General features: G+C 43.1%; 2 protein-coding genes across 2 annotated transcripts; both read right to left on the bottom strand.

Annotated features, from left to right (window-relative positions):
• Window positions 1–346: 346 nt before the first annotated feature.
• On the bottom strand, window positions 347–2,473 carry LOC111226903 (neurosecretory protein VGF-like). Its single transcript, XM_022752212.1, has 2 exons — window positions 1,582–2,473; window positions 347–1,530 (listed from the first exon to the last, which is right to left on the bottom strand). Exons 1-2 carry the CDS (start codon window positions 2,471–2,473, stop codon window positions 347–349), a joined length of 2,076 nt encoding a protein of 691 aa, XP_022607933.1.
• Window positions 2,474–11,040: 8,567 nt separating this feature from the next.
• ap1s1 (adaptor related protein complex 1 sigma 1 subunit) lies at window positions 11,041–19,646 on the bottom strand. Its single transcript, XM_022752256.1, has 5 exons — window positions 19,492–19,646; window positions 17,020–17,198; window positions 12,241–12,349; window positions 11,993–12,130; window positions 11,041–11,242 (listed from the first exon to the last, which is right to left on the bottom strand). Exons 1-5 carry the CDS (start codon window positions 19,492–19,494, stop codon window positions 11,195–11,197), a joined length of 477 nt encoding a protein of 158 aa, XP_022607977.1. The 5' UTR covers window positions 19,495–19,646; the 3' UTR covers window positions 11,041–11,194.
• Window positions 19,647–20,193: the final 547 nt, after the last annotated feature.

Here is a 20,193-nt window from a genome sequence, read left to right on the forward strand (position 1 = left end):
ATAATGTCCAAATGGAGAACGTCTTCATGCCGGGGGTTGGGATGAGAAGTCCAGACCACGTCCATCCTCTTGCCCCTCCTTCACAGAGGAGGGGTGTAGTTCTATTTTATCCAGATCACCTCTGGAAGAAAAGGTCCTCTGTAACGTCCTCATCCAGACAACAACCAATCAGAATGTTAGAAAGAAACTAGTAACATATGAAAAAAAACAAAAACCAAACACCAGCAAATCAAAATGAAAAAGAAAAGCCCTCTGGTCATCTCTCCTTATTTCCATCTCCCTCCTCTCTCTCTTTCTCTCTCTCTCTCTCTCTCTCTCTCTCTCTCTATCTCCCTTCATCCCTCCTTCAGTCCTTCATCTGCGGTCTCTTCATCAGTATCTGTTGAATGTATTTCTGCAGCTCGTCACGTCTGCTGCTGTCTGACTGTTTTCCCGCCGCATAATACTCTTCATCTCTCGGGCCTGAGTAATACATCTGCTGCTGCTCGGGAGAGATTACGGGCATACGGGGAGGGGGGCGTGCTTTGGGAACGGGGACCGGCTGAAATGTCCGGGGGTACAGAGGGAGGGGGTAGCTGGTGTAGTAAGGCTTCTGTTGGAGGGGGGGTTTTCTGAGCCGGGGTTGGACCCAGCTGTGGTAACGGTGTTTGGGAGGGAAAGTGTGGGCGTCGTCCACAGAGTTTCCCAGGAAGTTGTTGAGGGTGAGAGCCGGTTTGGGGATGTAGTAACGGGGTCTGGGTCTGGGGGGAGGTGAAAAATAGATGGGGTAGTAGTCTGGGTAGGGCTTCCTCTGGTAGTAGAAGGGGTAGACGTAGGGGTAAGAGGGGTAGCCAGTCCAAACAGACTTGGGTGATTTGAGCCAGAGGTCCTGTTTGATTGACAGAGGCTTCTGAGGTTTGGGCCAGAGGTTTGCACTGGCCAGCAGAGGGCTTGGTCTGCTCCACAGATCCTGTGACTTTGGTGTTTTCTCCAGGAACCAGGGTTTGTGCAGACCGACAGGCGGAGAGGGTTGCTTCGAGACAGGGAAGTTATTCTGATTGGTTGAAACCTGCGGTGCTGTAAAACCATTGGTGGACGAGAAGGAAGAGGACAGAGGAGTCAGAGGTTGCTGCCAACGCGACATGAGCTCGGGCGGAACGTCTTTCTTCTTCTTCTTCTCCACGTCGCTGATGATGTCCACCACGTCGTCGGCGGGGAGGTGGAGCTTGCTGGAGATCTCGATCAGCTTGTCAATGGTCTGAGGATCGATGTCGTCCTCCTCCATCACTTCCTGGTCCTCGTCGGACCTCTTGTCCTCTGCGGCGTTGGACAGGGAAGAGCTGTACTTCCTGTTCCCGTTCTGTTTGACCATGTAGCGCAGCAGCATGTCCGAGGCGATGTCGGCCAACTTCTCCTCCTCCATCTTGGCTCTCTGTGCCTCGGCCGCCTGCCTCCTCATCTCCTCCTGCTCTGCTTTGGCCCGAGCCTCCTCCTCCTCTGGACTCAACACCTCTTCATCCTCCTCCTTCTCCTCCTCGTCCTCTGGTTCATCTTCCTCCATCACCTCCTGCTCTGCTGGAGGCGGGGACTGTACTGCGTTACCATAGTTACTGTCCTCAAAGTCATCCATGAAGTTGCCTCCCCTGAATGTCGGGAAGTTGAGGCCTTTCTGCGTCTCTTCCTGCCATTTCAGCTTCTTCTTGGACATGGCGAGGTTGCTGCCCTTGTTGATGGGTATGATGTCATTGTGGCTGCTGTAGCCTCTGCTCTCTCTCTGGTTCTGCTCCGATTCTCCCTTCCTCTTGGTGGCTGTGTCCAAACGTGGGAACTCCTTCATCATGGTCTCGAGGCTCTTCAGCTCCTCTGGACTGAGCTGCTCCTCCTCCTCGTTGCTGCCTTGCTCACTGCTGGTTGGTTGCTGCTGAGTTGAAACCTTCCCGCTCTCCCCCCGTCCATCTGGACCAGAGGGCCGCTGCTCTGTTTGGACCTGGACTGTCTGGCTCGTGGTACGACTGGTCACCTTCTCTGTCATCTTCTCCTCTTCCTCCTGAGCTCTCTTCCTCTCCTCCTCCTCCTCTCTTTCCTGCTCCTTCCCCTGTGTGGCCATCAGCAGCTCTAACTTCTGTCGTCCATCTCTGTCTCGGTCTGCTCCCTCCATTGTTCTCACTTCTCTCTCAGCCTTGGTCTCCTCCTCCATCCCCTCGTGTTCTCCTCCCTCCTTCCTTCTCTCTACTTGTGAACGATTCAGAGCCTCCAGTAAAACCGCTGCTAGGGTTTTGGGGTCCACATCTTTGAAGAGTTCCTCCTCTGTCTCTTCTTTCTGTAGTGACTGTCTCTCCTCATCCCATCTTTCCTCGTCTCCTGACACCGTGTGTGGACCGCTGACACCTACAGGGGTGTTGACAGGACCGGGGGTGGACAGATGGAGGAGGGAAGCCCCTGTCAAGAGAACCAGGAGGGTAAGGACACTTGAGGCATGGTGGTGCCCAGTCATGGCCACTCAGAGCAGGGACCTGCTGTGAGTAGCAGGGGGGCAGGGTCAGAAGTTTCTGTAGGAGAGAAAACACAGAGACAGTTCAGTGTCAGTACACACACATGCGCGCACACACACACACACACACACACACACACACACACACACACACACACACACATACACACATACACACGCACACACGCACACATGCACATATGCACACACACGCACACACACACACACACACACACACACACACATACACACAAACACAAACTAAAGGGAGCTGAGGCACAAAAACACAACTAAAGATAAAAATTGACATCAGTTATAGGTTTTCGGTGTTGATGATGATGTATCACATGATCACATGATCACATGATCACATGATCACGTGATCACATGATCACGTGATCACATGGAAGCGTGAGCTGTTGTTGTCCATCTGTCCATCACTGTATCTGAACTAGGTTTATCATAATAATTCATTAACTTTTATCAACATGTGCCACAAATTTGCATAAAATATTAAATGTGAGAAAAATTCACAGATTTTAGTTTCACCTGGAACATACGTGTCACATGTGCTTTGTCAAACTCCCACACCTGATGACTGCGTGTCCAGCCAATGAAAATCAGGCACCAGCTCCAGATCAACTGAGAAGCAACTGCAGCTGATCAGGTGTGAGCAGAGCGGGGGGGAGATGCAGTGATCCAGGACCTGGAGCAGCACTGCGACATACCAACGCCATTTTGCTGATAGGGTGATATTAGACCACTGATTTCAGCTTAGCAACAAGGAAGGGGGTGGGAGGGTTGGCTGGTGGGGGGCACCGTCCTTCATCACTGAGTGTTCTTAAGTGCAACAAGTGACGTAGACTGAAATGTCACAGTGGCTGCTCATGTGTTAAACACATTTGTCCAGGGTTGTGTAACAGATGTTTGAACACACACACTCTTCAAGAAAACCTCTAAAACTATTAATGATAACATTTCCTTATGATTAATTCTTTTCTCTTCAGTAAAAAAAAAACATAATTTCCAGGCTCAGTCACAGAGCAGGACCCATGGAGTCAGGCTCAGTCTGCAGTGGAGCTGCAGGATGTGAAGCGTGATCTCAGAGTGGAGTGATTAAGACCCAGGATCTAATGTGACTGAGTTCATTGCATCTGTATTATTCTTGCAGGCGGTGGATTTTGGCACATTAATAATCCACATCTCCAGAGCCAGAATCAGCCAGAACCATCTGTCATCACAAAACCACCTCCAGACCTGCACCAGCCTCAACACTACACCTGATCACACCAACAAACAACACGTCTCTGTCTCTGTGGGATCACAACCACGTCACAGAGGAAACAGCAGAGGAGCCAGTGATGATGATGATGAAGATGATGATGAAGAAGATGATGATGAAGATGATGATGATGATGATGATGATGATGATGATAATGATGAAGATGATGATGGTGAAGATGATGATGATGATGATGATAATGATGAAGATGATGATGGTGAAGATGATGATGATGAAGATGATGATGGTGAAGATGATGATGATGATGATGATGATGGTGAAGATGATGATGATGATGATGATGATGATGATGATGATGAAGATGAAGATGAAGATGAAGATGATGATGATGATGATGATGATGATGATGATGATAATGATGAAGATGATGATGGTGAAGATGATGATGATGATGATGATGATGATGATGAAGATGAAGATGAAGATGATGATGGTGATGAAGATGAAGATGATTATGACGATGATGATGATGATGATGATGATGATGATGATGATGATGATGATGATGAGGAGGACAATATGGCCACCTCTGTGTTGACCATAAACAAAGAAACATGACCAGTCAATCAATCAATCAATCAATCAAGCAATCAATCAATCACACATCCACATCACATCTATGAACTATTGACTGTAAAACATATTGATTGATTGATTGATTGATTGATTGATTGATTGATTGATTGATTGATTGATTGATTGATTGATATGACGTGTCACGGCTGTAAATCTTATTCATCTATCAAACAGACGGAGGAGATGACATCCTCTGACCCGCGCTCACTGAGAACCTGAGAACCTCCTCTGTGGAGGTTTCTCCGGTGTTTAAAGTCGTTTCAGTTTTAATGATCAGACAAACAGATTCCTCTCTTAGAGCAGAGGTGAAGGAGAAGTTGACACTTACTTGCAGATCAGCGGCAGCGGCGGGAATCTCCCAGCTTCTCCTCCTCGTCACGTCAGAGTCAGAAGCCGCTGGAGTCCCGCTGGAAGTCCTGCACGGAGCCCGCTCTCTGCACCGTGAGCGTGCTGTTGTGTGCGTGAGTTGTTGTTGTTGCTGTCTAATGTTAAGTGTCGTCACTTGTTGTTGTTAGTGGCTGAGTTTCCTCTCCCGGGATTCCGCCTGTGGCTCGTCTGTTTTCAGGACCACGGACAGCGGCTGCAGCTCTCTTATACCGCCGCCCTCCCACCCCACGTGATACATGCGTCAAACAGCCCCAATTGACGTCACCAGACTGGGTTTCATTCATAAGATTTCTCTGCACTCACACCCGCCCACCCCTCTCACCCCCTCCCCTCTCTGATGAACCAATTAGCTGCAGTGCTGGAGCTGCTGAATGAACAGAAGCTACTGAATGAATCCGCAGTTTGTCCGTCTCCAGAGGCGGACCAGGACTCTCCGAGGCCCACATCAGGAGGAGGTCCAAGTCTCTGTATTTCAGGAAACCCTATGGGTTTTATCATGGACATTGACAGATGTGCAAAATATTAGTTAAATACAATCAGCTGAATGGCTAATAATGAAATCAATCATAAAAGGACACCTGTCAGATAGATAGATAGATATATAGATAGATAGATAGATAGATAGATAGATAGATAGATAGATAGATAGATAGATAGATAGATAGATAGATAGATAGATAGATAGATAAGAGGGGGCGTGGTCAGGGGAAGCAGGGACAGGAGCCTGAGGAAGTCCTGTGTTCAGGGTCCAGGTCTGGGTTCAGTCAGGTCAGGACTCCATTCAAGAAGATCATGAAATATGATGGAAAGTTCCAGAACAGACACTAAACTGTGGTTGTTATATTATAGACTTATCATATATCATCAGATCTGTAAATTAACATCTTCATCTTCCTCATCATAATTTTGTCTCTTTGTGTCTCATTGTTGATCCTTTTTTCTTTCCTTTTCCTCTGTGACATAAACATGGAGCATCTCAACCACATCACAACACTCACCTGTGGATGCAAGAGGCTCAGGTGAGGTCACATGACTCAGAGATTAAGTCAGGTCCCTCACTGTGAGGAAGACTGACCGAGAGACTGAATGAACAGCAGCTACCTGAGGTCAAAGGTCACAGAGCAGGAGTCAATGGACAACTGGAAAAAGATGTTCACATGACCCCAGAGAGCATCATCATGTGACCGAGGTCAAACACTGGTATGGGTTCCTTCTGTTCACTGCACTTTATATATATATATATATAATAGATTTGTTGACATGTTAATTGAAGAGGTTGAAGGAGAGGAGAGAACAGAGAGCTGCTGCACCTCCTCCTACACCTCCAGTCATCACTCTTTCTCTGGATCTGGGTCAGTTTACTGCTGCATGTTGGTGTGTAGGATCAGTGGACTTCATATTTCAGGAGGGGTTGGAGAGAAAACAGGGGGCAGGTGTTCAAACCATGAAGATAACAGGACAAGAACCTGCCACACTGCATCAAGTCCAGGTCTGAGGACAGGATGTGTGGTGGAGGCCTGTGTCCAGTAATGTAGGGCAGTTACAACATTTTATATCACTTCATACATTTACTCCACCGAACTTCAGAGGGAAATGTTGTACTTACTACTATACTCATTAGACAGCTGGAATAAACATATTAACTTTGATTCACATAATGTTGTAAATATATGTAAAATATTTGAGCTCTAGCTACATTTATGCATCAGTAATAATAATCCAGTTATAATTTAACACTGACAAGACTCATTTTATTCCATTAACGAGTGCTTTCATTTTGATAGTGTCTCTTTACATGTAGGAAAAGGAACTGGGTCCCTGACCAATCAGGACGAGACCACGTTGTTTGGTTTGCTGTGTTAATGTGACACATTAATAAAACTGTTCATGTCTCCTGACTGACATGAGCTGAAGTTATTAAACATGTTCTCAGGTTGTTTCAGGTAAAAAAAAAAAAGAAAAAAAAGAAAAAAAAAATCACTGTTTAGTTTTTTCCCTTCGTCACAAACAGCTGTTTACAAAATGATGTGTATCATATGAGTTGTTGATGACCTATAACCTTTGTGATGTGGTTCATTAAAGAAGGAGCCTCATAAATATGGTTTATGTATGTCTCTGTACTAAACCTGGCTAACTGGTCGTTTGGAGAACTGGTGATGTGGAGCATTTGTTTTCAGTACAGTAGAAACAAAACATCAGGAACAAACATCAGGAACAAACTGTTGAATTTAGCTTAAAATGTTTTATTTCTTTATAAAATTACATTCACACATTGATCCCTTTATCCTGCAGAACAGATTCACTTCCTACACTACAGCCCTGTGCAGCTCCCCACCTTCATCACTCATCTTCCTCAAGGAACCAGAATCTTCTTTTACATAAAGTCATTTAAGAACAAGACAATCACCACATTCACTGAAGTCTGAGCCACCAGAGACTCAGTCTTACAGTGGATGAAGGTTTAAAGAAGGAGGTAAGGAGGATTAGAATCAAACATCTGGACCCACTGAGGAGCTGGGTCCCACCTCATACAGGACTTGGTCTGATTAATGGAGGTGGGCGGGGTATGAATGTTACCTCCATCATTTTTGTGAACAACCTCAGTGCCTTCAGAGACACCATCTGCATCAGGACTCAACAACAGACTCAGTTCAGAGAGATCCGACTCAGTCAGGAGGTTCAGACACATGAAACATGAAACATGGTGGGACTGATGAGACCGGTGTTACTGATGGAACTGATGTTATCGATGGAACTGGTGTAGGCTAACTGCTGTAACTGCTGTAACTGCTGTTACTGATGTTACTGATGTTACTGATGTAACAACTGGTGTAACTGATGATATTGATGGAAATGGTGTAACTGCTGTGACTGATATAACTGGTGTTACTGATAGAACAACTGGTTTAGCTAATTGAACAACTGGTGTAACTGATGGGACTGATGGATTAACTGATGGAAATGATGGATTGACTGATGGAATTGATGGATTCATTGATGGATTAACAGATGGAATTGATGGATTAAATGATGTAATTGATTGATTCATTGATGGATTCATTGATGTAACTGATGGTGTAATTGATGGATCTGATGGAATTGATGAATTAATTAATGTAACTGATGGATTCATTGATGGAATTGATGGATTAAATGATGTAATTGATTGATTCATTGATGGATTAATTGATGTAACTGATGGTGTAATTGACGGATCTGGTGGAATTGATGAATTAATTCATGTAACGATGGATTCATTGATGGAATTGATGGATAAATGTATGTAACTGATGCAAATGATGTTACTGATGGAACTGGTGTAACTGGTGGATTAACCATGCTTAAACAAAATGAGGCCTTTAGTGTGACAGGATCAGGACACATTCAAACTCTGAGATCACAGTCTAAGTTCTGATTTAAACTTTAGACAGATTCATGAATATAATGTTCACTGACTACGACCTCAGAGCCCATTTATCCCTAATGCTGGCCTACACATCATTCCACAATCTGGTCCACACAGTGCACAATCTTTCTTTCACAGCAGATCATAACTCTGCCTCTCTTCTTCTTTGTTTCTCTACACGTGAACACTAACACCACACAGTGAGCCCTCACTCCTACAGCAGCCAGAGTTCAGATGCTGAGCTTCCTCCATCAGAGTTAGTCTGGGACGTGTACTAGTGTCCTGGATGCAGGACCTTCAGCAGTTTTACTGTTACAGTTCAATATTCACTCAGCTCTGAGTCAACATGATCAGCAGGCTACATGGCGTTCAGCAGAGGACATATCTGTTATCTTATTCAGTTAGCTTATGATTCACATCACTGCCATCCAACCATCAATGGCCCCTCCGGCCTGTGGGTGGGGACACTGTCACCTGTCTGTAGCTGACCCCCTGAATCTGACTCTTTCTGAGGAGGAGTGCTGAGGCTCGGAGGCTGTTAGAGACAGGAAACTTGGAGCAGCCACAGACGTGGAGTTAAAAACAAATATATTAGACTCCAGGAACAGCATCACTGCAGGAGTGATAATGATTGGCGGGTGGGGACGACTACAGACGCAGTCAATGAGAACCAAGCTGCTCACAGTGTAAGAGCTTTAACCTTCATCTCAGCATCCTCAACATCTTCAACCTCAAAAACAGACAACTCTTTATGACAGTCCTTACTTTGATATGGTTGCACTGAAGCAACTTATTGAGGAAGACAGTAACTTTCCTTGACCCACATCACAACCATCCACCATTTTTCCCTCAGGAACCATAACAGCCACCTGTGTGTTACATCAAAGATTTTCATGTACTGACAGTACGTGTACCTTCAGTACCTGCGCCATCAGTACATTCAGTACCTACACCTTCAGTACCTTCAGTACCTACACCTTCAGTAGCTGCACCATCACAGTATCAACAGTGACGGTGACAGTGACTGGATTTTGTACTTTAAGCTCTAATCAAAGAAGAAAATAATCTGTTTACATTTGTGTATCTCTGGATTTAGGGAAACTCGTTCCAGATGTGTTAAAGACAGTGAAAACTGGTCCTGTCAAACCCTTTGCTTTTGAAACCCTTGTCTTTCTGAAGAGCTCAGCTGAGTGAACATGAAGAACAAGTTAAAGAGAAACTTCTTCCAGGAGGAGTACCTGATTCTGATCCTGCTCTTTCCTTTACCTTCATCCCTCCAGCAGCAGCTGCTGCATCAGTTCAGACCGACATCATCATCAACTACACAATAAAGATGAATCATTAAAACACTAATAATCTCTACAGGACAGAAGCTATATTTGTCTAATATTCAGATTAATTTAATTAAGTCAATCTGGTCTCAACATGTAGAACCAGCAGCAGCAGAACAAGGTCCAGTTCCAGTTCCTGCTTCCTGGAGGAAACTAACAATGTGATTGGACGTGATTCAACATTTCCATCTCAGCTGGTCCATCAGTCCACTGATGGTACATATGTTAACCAGCTGTTTTAGGCTCAGGTGTCTTTGGTTCATTGATCACTGTCCCACAGCTCATCACCCTGGGTAACGTGTGTTTGTTATAAGCCAATCAAAACACAAGAGTAAATTTAAACAGTCAAACTCCTTTACGCCTTCATGAGAAATTCTTAAAACATCAAATATGTTCAGATAAATGTAATAAAATAACATGATTGTAACAACATCTGGATGAAGCAGTGACAGAACAGCTGGAGACTGGAACACAGGAAGCTGAGCAGGTCTCAGTCCTGTTGGTTATGGGGTCAGGGGGTCTTCATAGCTCAGGTCTGAGGACTCAATGACTCTATGGCTTTATGATGTAATCCACATATCATCTATCACACGATCTAAATCATCAGAGACTGGAGGTGAATGTTGTCACTTCCTGTTTCAGATTTAAATAATGGAGGACTGATAGATTTCTGTTTCTTTAATCTCAACACACCTGTTGTGTTATTTTCCTTGTTATAACAGGAATAAGGCTACGACAAAAGGTTTGTAAAAACAGAATCTTTCTTTAGAGGTCTGATGATATTTTAGATTTTTATGATTGTCAACAAACCTCAGACCAAAACCGCCACAGACCTGATCTGGCTCAGGACTGTGTGTGTGTGTGTCCAAGACCTGATCTGTGTTCCTCCTCTGAGCCTCAGACCTCCACTGTTTATTAAATTATTTATCATAATTTATCACTGTCCTGCTGCCCCACATACTCACTACAGCTTCAAATGTAGATTAATCCGCCGCTGAAAATAGTCCCCAACAAAGTCGCAGTTTCCTGCTGTACGAGTGACAGAGGAACGACAGCGTCCAGCTGTTTGTAGGAAATTAATGAACGGTTTAAAAATGAGACTTTACACTGTGACCTGTTAATTAAATATTTCAGATATTAAAGTAGAACCCAGAGGGACTGGGGATGAGAGCAGACGGGGTTGAGAACGTTCAGAGATTGGTTCTAGTCTTTACATGAGATATGATGAAAATCTAGAGGAACATCAGACTTTTCACTGGAGTGATGTCCAGTTATTATTTTTCTTATCACTCAGACCAGTCCACATCCAAAACCTCACAAACCTCAAGGTGAGACGGTTCAGCTGCCTCACTGTGACTCTAACATCAGTGTCCACTGTGTTCTCACTGTGGTTCTCTTCTGAACTCACTGACAGCAAAGCTGGACTGTAACATCTGAACACACAATCCCCCTGCACACACGAGTTTCAGTGTTCCCCATTTCCTGTAACACACACACACACACACACACACACGCGCACGCACACGCACACACACACACACACACAGAGCTAGTCCATCCATCAGTGAAAGGATCCTGACCGAGTCTCCTCCCAGGTAAACCCTGTAGATCAGTCCCCACACGTCCTCAGTCCCAGACTGTTCAGATCCAGATTCTGTCCCGTCCCCTCTCATCCAGCCCTCCACCTCAGTATCTACAGTCTCTCTCAGCACTGACGTGTACTATGCCAAGCCCATCTCCTCCAGCACACTCCTGGGGGACTCGTCCTCCTGCAAAGGAAACACACAGACATGAAGGTGGACTCAGGTGTACTTCAAAACTCCTACACCTGAAGGTACATCTACAGGTACACCTATACCTAAAGGTACTCCTACGCTTACAGGTACAGGTACAGTTCGTACAATAAGCTGAAGCCGTACGGCATTGGTATCCATGGTTGTACTGATGGTTTTAGTTGCTATGTAGTGTGAACGGAGTCCTGCAGAACAAACAACGACACCAAAATAATAGCAGACTACTTCATCACATCAGTTGTGCGCTTGTGAGGATGCCCGGAGCGACTGCGCGCTGACAGAGGCATGGAAAAAGACTGGGGGAGTTGACTTTATTCTCGACATTTCGACTTTATTCTTGAAATTCAAAATAAATTTTAAAAAAATCTTCCTCTTCTGAGTCAGTTCGACTTTATTCTCGACATTTCTACTTTTTTCTCGAAGTGCATGATGAAAAAAAAAAAAAGTCCATCCATGGCCCTAATACTCCTTCGTAATAATGTCTTCTTCTTTTTTGGATAAAAACAAATGAAAGTGTTAAATTATTTCACGTTATTGACACTGAAAAGATTAGTATTCAGTTTTGTTGGAGAACAGTTAATGAGAAGAAGCCCGTTCTTGTCTCCGCCATGTTATCAGACCTGATGCAGGTCACATGACCTGTGGATCTGTGGGTCAGACTAATGTGACTGTCAGTGACAGGAAGTGAGAAGCTCCAGCATGAGCATCAGCTGTCAATCAGATTACCTCCTGCAGAAGGTCAGCCTGTTCGATGGCTTTGAGGACACTCTTCTTAGACGTGTCCTGGATCTCTCCTCCCATCAGGAACTCATCCAGAATGAAGTACGCCTTCTCAAAGTTAAAGATGATGTCCAGCTCACACACCTGCACAGACACACACCAGTCATCAGCGCTCTGTACATCAGAGTCGTCACAGTTAACTTCTGTCACCTTTAATTAGCAGATGAATATCGGAAACATTTGACTCAACTCACGCTGCCAAAGTATTTATCCAGCAGCTCCACGAAGCGGTGGATCACCTCCAGAGTGATGAGCTCGTTGTCCTGCTCCTCTATCGCACAGCAGAAATACAGGCTGGCATACCTGCAGGAACACACACACACACACACACACAAACAACACATCAATATAATAACACATCACATGATTGATGAATTTGCAGGGCTGAAAACAAGACTGAAACACACACTCTCTTAAATCTCCCTCTGATGAAAATCAAGTGTTTCACGTTGTAAACATCCATATGAAATGTTTTACATAATACAGACATATGATGAGAGAAATAATCATCATCACCATGACTGAGTGTTTCCACCTTGAACTGTAGTGAACCAATGACAGTCTCACAAAAACAGATTCAGACAGGGGGACGGGGGGGCGGGACTAAATAAACCTGAAACCTTGTCAGTACAGAGAAAGAGTTAGCATTAGCACAACCACTAACACTGTGTCAGTTACTGCCAGCTACAACCTAACAAACAACATAAACAAATAAAAGATGCTAACTACGCTAACCGTTCTGATCTGTCTGCTAGTCTCTGGTTCTGGTCTCAACAGACTCCTCATCTGAGTCTGGGTCTGACTGAGGCTCACACATGTGGCTGAGTCTCTCTGATGTTTCCTCCTCTAACCATCTTGATACTTTCTGCTCTTTCACCTGTCCACCTGGAGACAGCAGGTGGTGGGCGGGGCATATGTCCTGATTTCTCAATCAGGAAGTAAGAGTAGATGAGCTTCAGACCCAGTTTCCTTTTTTTTGCCACTTTTTATGTGTGAAACAAAATATGAATCATAGCAGAGGATTTTACAGAGTTTAAAACATGTCTGGAGAGGAACTTTTATAAATTAAAATAACTTAAAACATGAAGTTACAACCACTGAGTCGACACGCACACACAAAGTGAAGCTGTAGTTCCTTCATGGTCCACTAGGTGCTGGTTCAGAGGAAACTGATGATGGATGGAAGCTGCCCAGTGATGAGTACAAATACTGTCTGACTGTTTAGACCTTTACAGCTGAAAGTTACTACATTACCCAGACTGCATCATGAACAGTCTGAGCCCGTCTCTGTTGACACTGCCTACAGAGGAGCTTGTTTACATTAACACCACCCTGAGTGACCTCCAGCTTCATTCTGTCAACTGTCACTATCACACACAAGAGCTGAGGGCACGAAGTCACATGTACTGACGCACAGCTCATTCATTGGACAGCTTAAGTGATGTCATACTTTTACGAATCAGTTAATGAATCATTTAGAGCAGATGAATTTAACAACTCTGTCTGGGACCACACCCTCTCCAGATGGAGCACCAGTCTTTACTCCATTAACACCGAGCTCAGACCTGGGTTGTATGATCTCAGATCAGTGTGTGCTTGTGTGTTTGTGAAAATATGATGTCTGCATAAATCATTAAACTCTAAACTACGCATTTGTTTCATCGTCATTAATCTATTGTTGAATTAAACATCAGAATTTAGGGACACATCATCCTGAGCCCAGAGTAACCTGATCATGTTTTATCCAACCAACAGGGAAAAACCAAGAACTGCTGCCAACTGACACATCAGGGAGCTGGAACTGTAGATCGATTAATGGATAAGCAATCAATTAATAGATAATCAATGAATATGTGAACTGAGGTTTACACTTCATGATCATTTTAAAAGGCTTGTAAAAACAGCAGAGCTTCTATTACAGTAGAGTTCGTCTCTACTGCAGGAAATCCCTCAACACATCACCCACACACAGTTTTCTTAGTCCACCTCTGCATTCTGCTCACAGTACTGAGCCTGTGTGTGTGTGTGTGTGTGTGTGTGTGTGTGTGTGTGTGTGTGTGTGTGTGTGTGTGTGTGTTTAAATCACTGAGAAAGGAGAGCAGGTCTCACCCTGTCCACCCACCTAAATTCTGATGCAGCTCAGCCCACATACAAACAGAAGAGACCTCCTCCTGGTCTGTGGGAGCTGAACTGAGTCCAGGGTGGACTCGCTAAAACCAGATCTGGCGCTTCACTAAAGTCAGATTTAAGGTGTCTCATGATCAGACTAAAAACACGGGTATATTTGACCTGGTTAGTCATTTCATTGAAACGTTGAAACTGAGCTTCAGTAACAAGGCCACATTGTTGTTGTTGTTGTTGTTCTGGGGGTTCTTCGTTGTTTTCAGTAGATAAACACGGAGGTGGACACTATACTGCTTTCATCACTGGTGTCATGTTCTGGCACAACATGGACTTCACACCTTCATTACCACGATAAACACACACAGTTTGGTTTTAACACACATAGGGGAGATCTACGTCCCAGAGCAACTGATGAACACACACGGGTCACGTACAGGAAACTCACTTGACTGAACGTGATGCATGCTGGTTAGAAACTTTCACCAGCGTTGGAGAACGTCACCAGACGACAGAGCTTTGTTCCAAATGGCTGGCGGCTTCAGATCTATTCTCTCTGTGGTTCTCTTTCTGACTCTCAGTTTTCTCATTAATCATCATTTCATTACCAGACATAAAGATAGAAAGAGTTTAGTTCCGAGTTTGTGATGGTAACAGAAGTAAAATCTTATAGTTTATCTATAAATAAAATGAAATACTGATCATGTCTGTACTGCAGCAGACGGTGTGTTATACAAATCACAGTCACTCAAATTTAGCGAATTTATAGAAAATAGCAGCACTGATGTACAAAGCACACAATAGAATGTTACCAGACTGTATCCAGAGGTTGTTTCAACCTGAGAGGGAACTGTATGTTCACAAAAACAAAGACCAGAACAAATGTAAAACAAAGATGTGTTGCAGTGTGTGAAGTGAATTAGTGGAATGGTTTAGAAATGGAAATGAATGAGTGTAATACACATGATAGATTAAAAAAAATGATTTAAACACAAGATGATTAACAAATATAAAACTGCAGTACAGAGTGTACATGAATGTGTTTGGGATTTTGGGTAGACAATAGGCCTATATAATGCATATATACTTAGTTTTTGCTACTTTCTTGTATTGGTATGTATAAATTTAAAGGCAGCTGACAAAATAATTAATGATAAGAAGGTTGGTGTAATAAGCTAAGGCTTCAGCCTACACCTTTTCAGTCCTATCTTGTTTCTTGTTTATCTTTTGTTTTGGCAGATATTTTGGCAGACATTGCGATGCGATTTCAGTTGGAATGGTCTTTTTTTTCCATTTCATTTTCACTGAATTTTTTTTAAAATGATGATGATGTGATTTTTGTTGGTCTTGTACCAAACAAGCTTGTTCCTTTAAGTCTGGAGAATATGATGTGTAGGCCGAGGCGTCTCCGTAGCATCACAACACTAACAATGCACAACAATGTTGTGACACATTTTACCTTTATGCAGCTCCTGCAATTTGGATATTGCACTTAGTCATATTGCAATTTTGATTATATTTCAATTAATTGTGCAGCTCTAATATATATCTCCAATACAATATACTCACTGTAAAAAACAAAATAAATATTAGTTCATATGGCCCACCCCCAGGTTAGCATCATAAGTAACTACATGTGTTACATGTCTACTTACTTACCAAAGGGAAACTGATCAGGAAGTGTCAGTCAGAGTGACTGTGGTGTTTCCATGTGACTGAGTCATGATCTGGTGATACAGCATCAAGCACAACTATTGGTCCTGTATCTACCACAGAGGCCTGACCTATCAGTGATCTGAACATGTCACCTGTATGTATAATAGACTTCTTCTCTATTTTAGAAACAAAATGAAGAATGAAGAAAACAAACGATCAATAATGACAATAATTAGCTGCAGAACTTGTCATGAATAGACAAGTTATTAGCCAATAAATGAACAATATCCAGTATCATCCTCTCTTCCTGCTGCTGTAGCAAAGACTGTTGGTGAGCAACACTTGTGATTCATCATGATGTTTGGTTCACCACTGGTGGTTGAGGTTCCATAACAGGGTCTCGTGACAGAACAGGGTCGTGTGACTGTAGCGTGACGAATCAGGAAAGGATACGTGGTGACTGACCCAATCAAATGCTGATGTCTGTGTCTCCACCAGAGTCAAGATGAATTCATGCATCACATGCAGAGTCTTGTCCTCTGGGTTTAAACTGACTCTCAGTCCTGATGTTACATAAATACTGTGACCATCAGCAATGTCACAACTAGACGTTCACATCTATTTATAGGTGAACCAACACACTCAGTGTTTAAACTATAGACATTATACCGCTGCTGCAACTCTGCAGAGGGCTTTTATTTTGAAACAACGGATACAGGAAGTGCAGACATGTGGCGACACAGGGGTGAGTGAGAGGAAGAAGAGCGAGAACGCCAGAGCTAACCAGCTATCTTTAAGTTCAATACATCTTTGTAAATCTTTACCCTCATCACACAGCTTCAGCTACACCTTCATTTTCAACCAATCACAGTGACGTGTGACACCTGTCACCAGGTGAGAACAGGTGAGGCAGACAGCTGTGGTAGTGCTACTTTTTTTCACAATTGAATGTCTTTTTATTTATTATAGAATTAAATTTAGAATATTCATTGACAGTTGTTTCGTTTTTGATAATGAGGTCACACCTCCCTCACATTAAAAACATTAACTGATGTCATATATTGATGTAATATAATATCAACATCAGCATGTTTTCTGGTTAATGTGCTCTCTGCTGTCTCTTCACACTCAGCTAATAAGAAGTTCCAGCTGCAGCAGCACTGAAGACACATCCGTGACAGTGTGTGATTTTTTACCTTTTATAGACAATCTTCAGGTCCCTCCATTCGAGGAAGCTGCACATCTTTGGTTTGCGGGCGAGCACGATCTGCATCAGCTCCCTCACCATCTTCTTCTTGTCGCGCTCGGCTGTAGCTGTGTACCACTTCTGCAGCCGCAGCTTCCCCTGACGGCTGAACAGCAGCATGAAACGCATCTGCACACAGACACACAGTGTTCATGACAAGGGTTAAAACTCCTCACTGATGTATCAGACAGTAAATGAGAACTGGAGTATTGGTCTAAAAAAGGAATTTCAAACTGTGACTATAACTGATGTAAAGATGCTTTCCATTGGTCATCACATGTCAGTTGTGTTGCTTCTTTACCGTTTCCTTCTTCTACAGTTCACGTAGACAAACTAACAAGCAACAGACAGCTAGCAGACTGCCGCCTTGTAGGTTGTAGCAGTTCATCAGAGTGTCTGTACACAACTGAGGTTAAAGTAATCAACCAACCATTAACTGTGTGGCTGAGTCTGAGACGCCCTCATCAACCCCTCACATGATACCTGCATAAACCCAACCTATACTTCCTGTCCAGCAGACAAACATGTGGAGACCAGCTGGTTAATATGGTCAAAGATCCTCTATACAGAAGATACCGCAGTACAGGCAGCACCAATGGTATGAAATGGGACACTGCTCCAGGCTCTTAAGTGGGCGTTGTCCCCCAACCCCTCCCTCAAGCGAAGGCAGCTAGCATGAAATGTGACTGTAGCTATTATTAAAATCTATCCCTGTCAAGACTTACCTCTCTGCATCCTTTGGGAAAGAAAAGACAGATCCGTTTTTCTTGTTATTACGGCCTATTGCTGCACAAAGCTCGGGCATTTTTAACATTAACTGACAAATTTGCACCCCTTTTCCCGCTGTTTTTATCTAGTAACGACATCTGATCAACCCAGTACAAAGTCATAACAGTTTAATAGGCTAATACTCTCTGTTTTCCCTCCAACTACTCTCCATTTCTCCTCCAAAATACTCAAATAATGACGACATACAATGAAAGCAAATGTTAAGCAATGAAACAAGTTTTATTTTAGTTTTAAAGTTTGATCTATGGCTTCACGTATAAGTAAGTCAATCCAAAAATAACTCCGGTCCATCTAAACATCGGGTTATCGGATGTCGGCAGTTGCCAGATCTCACGAGAGTGTGGCACTAAGACAGAGACAGGTCTTACCTACAACCTGCTGTCTCTTTGTATGACAGACACACAGCAGGTCATGGTTTTGTTTACACTGATGGAGGAAATTTAAATATTTAAATATTTTCTCTGGAGACGTTTTACAACAGTAAAAGAAAAACTGTTAACTGTTATAACAAAGATACTGTTCAACAGTCTGTCCTACTGTTCTGAATCTGGACCAGGAAAAAAACAGAGATTCATTACATGGTCAAAAGTATGTGGACACCTGGATGTTCCACCTCTGTGTCTATATTTGACGACATTGCTTTAACATGCTGCTGTAACAGCCTTCTCTTCTCTAGTTTAATCCAGATGTTGAACCAGCTGCAAGGATTTGATGCCATTGAGATACAAGAGCAGTACAAGTGGTACTGATTCTACTGGCTTTTAGTACCAGGTACTTCTATTACCAAAGCAGACACAATGTTGTTACTATAGCAATGACGCATGAAGCTATCAGGACATCATCTTCACCGCGACACATGAACAACAGATGATCAAAGAAACCAAACAGAAACATCTGCTCCTCCTCAGTCAACTTCAGTCGGCTGGGGGGCACTGAATTAAAAGTATAAAACAATAACTAATATCTTTAGATGTCAAATGACCAAATCCAGGTGTTCCGAACCTGTAGAGACTCAAAAAGGCTGAAGCTGGAAGTGCTGCTGAAGGGGGTCCCACAAAGAACTGGTTTAAGGGTCTGAATAGTTTTTTATTTAATAAATAGGCTAAACATAAAACATGTTTTCACTTTGTCATTATGGATTTTAGAATTTAAATTAAAAGGCAATATTATCAATATAAAATGAAATCTTTTTATTCATTGTCCATTATAATCTGATGATAAATAAATTAATGTATGTTCCAGCTGTGGGTTGGAGGCGGTTAGAAGCAGTCACCTGAGAACAGTCACCTGCTGCCCTCACTGTTTAGTCTGGGGCTGAACTCATCACGTGCCTCCCGGAAGCACTGACATTGTTCAGATGTTCAATGATGACAGATGTTCAGTGTAACATCACTTTCAGGTCACAGTCTGTGTAACACAACCCAAACACTGACTGAAATCCCTCCGCCGTGTCAGAAGAACGGGACTATTTCACGCAGTGTGCTGTTATCCGGCCTGTTAGCTAACAGGCTATGCTGACGGGAGCCAGGTGGAGGTAGCGCAGGTGGACACTTCCTGAAATCATACACCTTGCTAGCATTAGCTTAGCACCTAGCTCCTGCCTTTCTGAACCGAATGAGTCGCGGTAACTCACCATGTTATAGGATTGTTGTTGAGCTGTTGCGACGTTAGAGACGAACTGAAGCCCTGAACCGGTCCAACGCAGACGGACACACCGCGGCTAACAGAGACGCTCCATGTCTGTCAGACACTGAACCACTGGACTGGACTCACTCCCTGCTGCACCGAGCACTTCCGCCTCTGAAGAGCATGCGCACTCCGCACAGCTGGATGCCCTCAGTTCCGTCTCTCAGGTAAAACCTCCCCTAACCGTCAGAGGAGCTTTTTGTTCGGTGACAGACCCGGTACACATTTTATTATGGTTATCTAAAACATTAATGTTATTGTTATCTATAACATTAATGTAGCCTAAATGATTTTTAAAATGTAGTGAGCAGCAGAATACGGTTATTTAATCTTCTCAATTAACCAATTCAAAAATACAAAAAAAAGTTTTAAATAAAACATTTTATCTGTAACCCAAGAATGTAAAAAGCCAATGTAAAATAAATAAATTAAACTAAATATATGTCAAAAGCTTATTTACAAATATTTCCCTTCTATAAGAAAATACAAGATCTAATTGGAAAAAATGGTTGTAATTTATGATAATATTGTTAAATATATTAACCCAATAATATTATTTAAATCATATTTAAGGAATACAATCCGAGTTCTTAGTAATTACAGTTACTATCCTTATAGTAATATACAGTACAGTATATATAGTAATATC

The sequence above is a fragment of the Seriola dumerili genome, unplaced genomic scaffold (genome assembly GCF_002260705.1).
Source record: "Seriola dumerili isolate Sdu_G_001 unplaced genomic scaffold, Sdu_1.0 BDQW01000167.1, whole genome shotgun sequence".
NCBI classification, from domain to species: domain Eukaryota; kingdom Metazoa; phylum Chordata; class Actinopteri; order Carangiformes; family Carangidae; genus Seriola; species Seriola dumerili.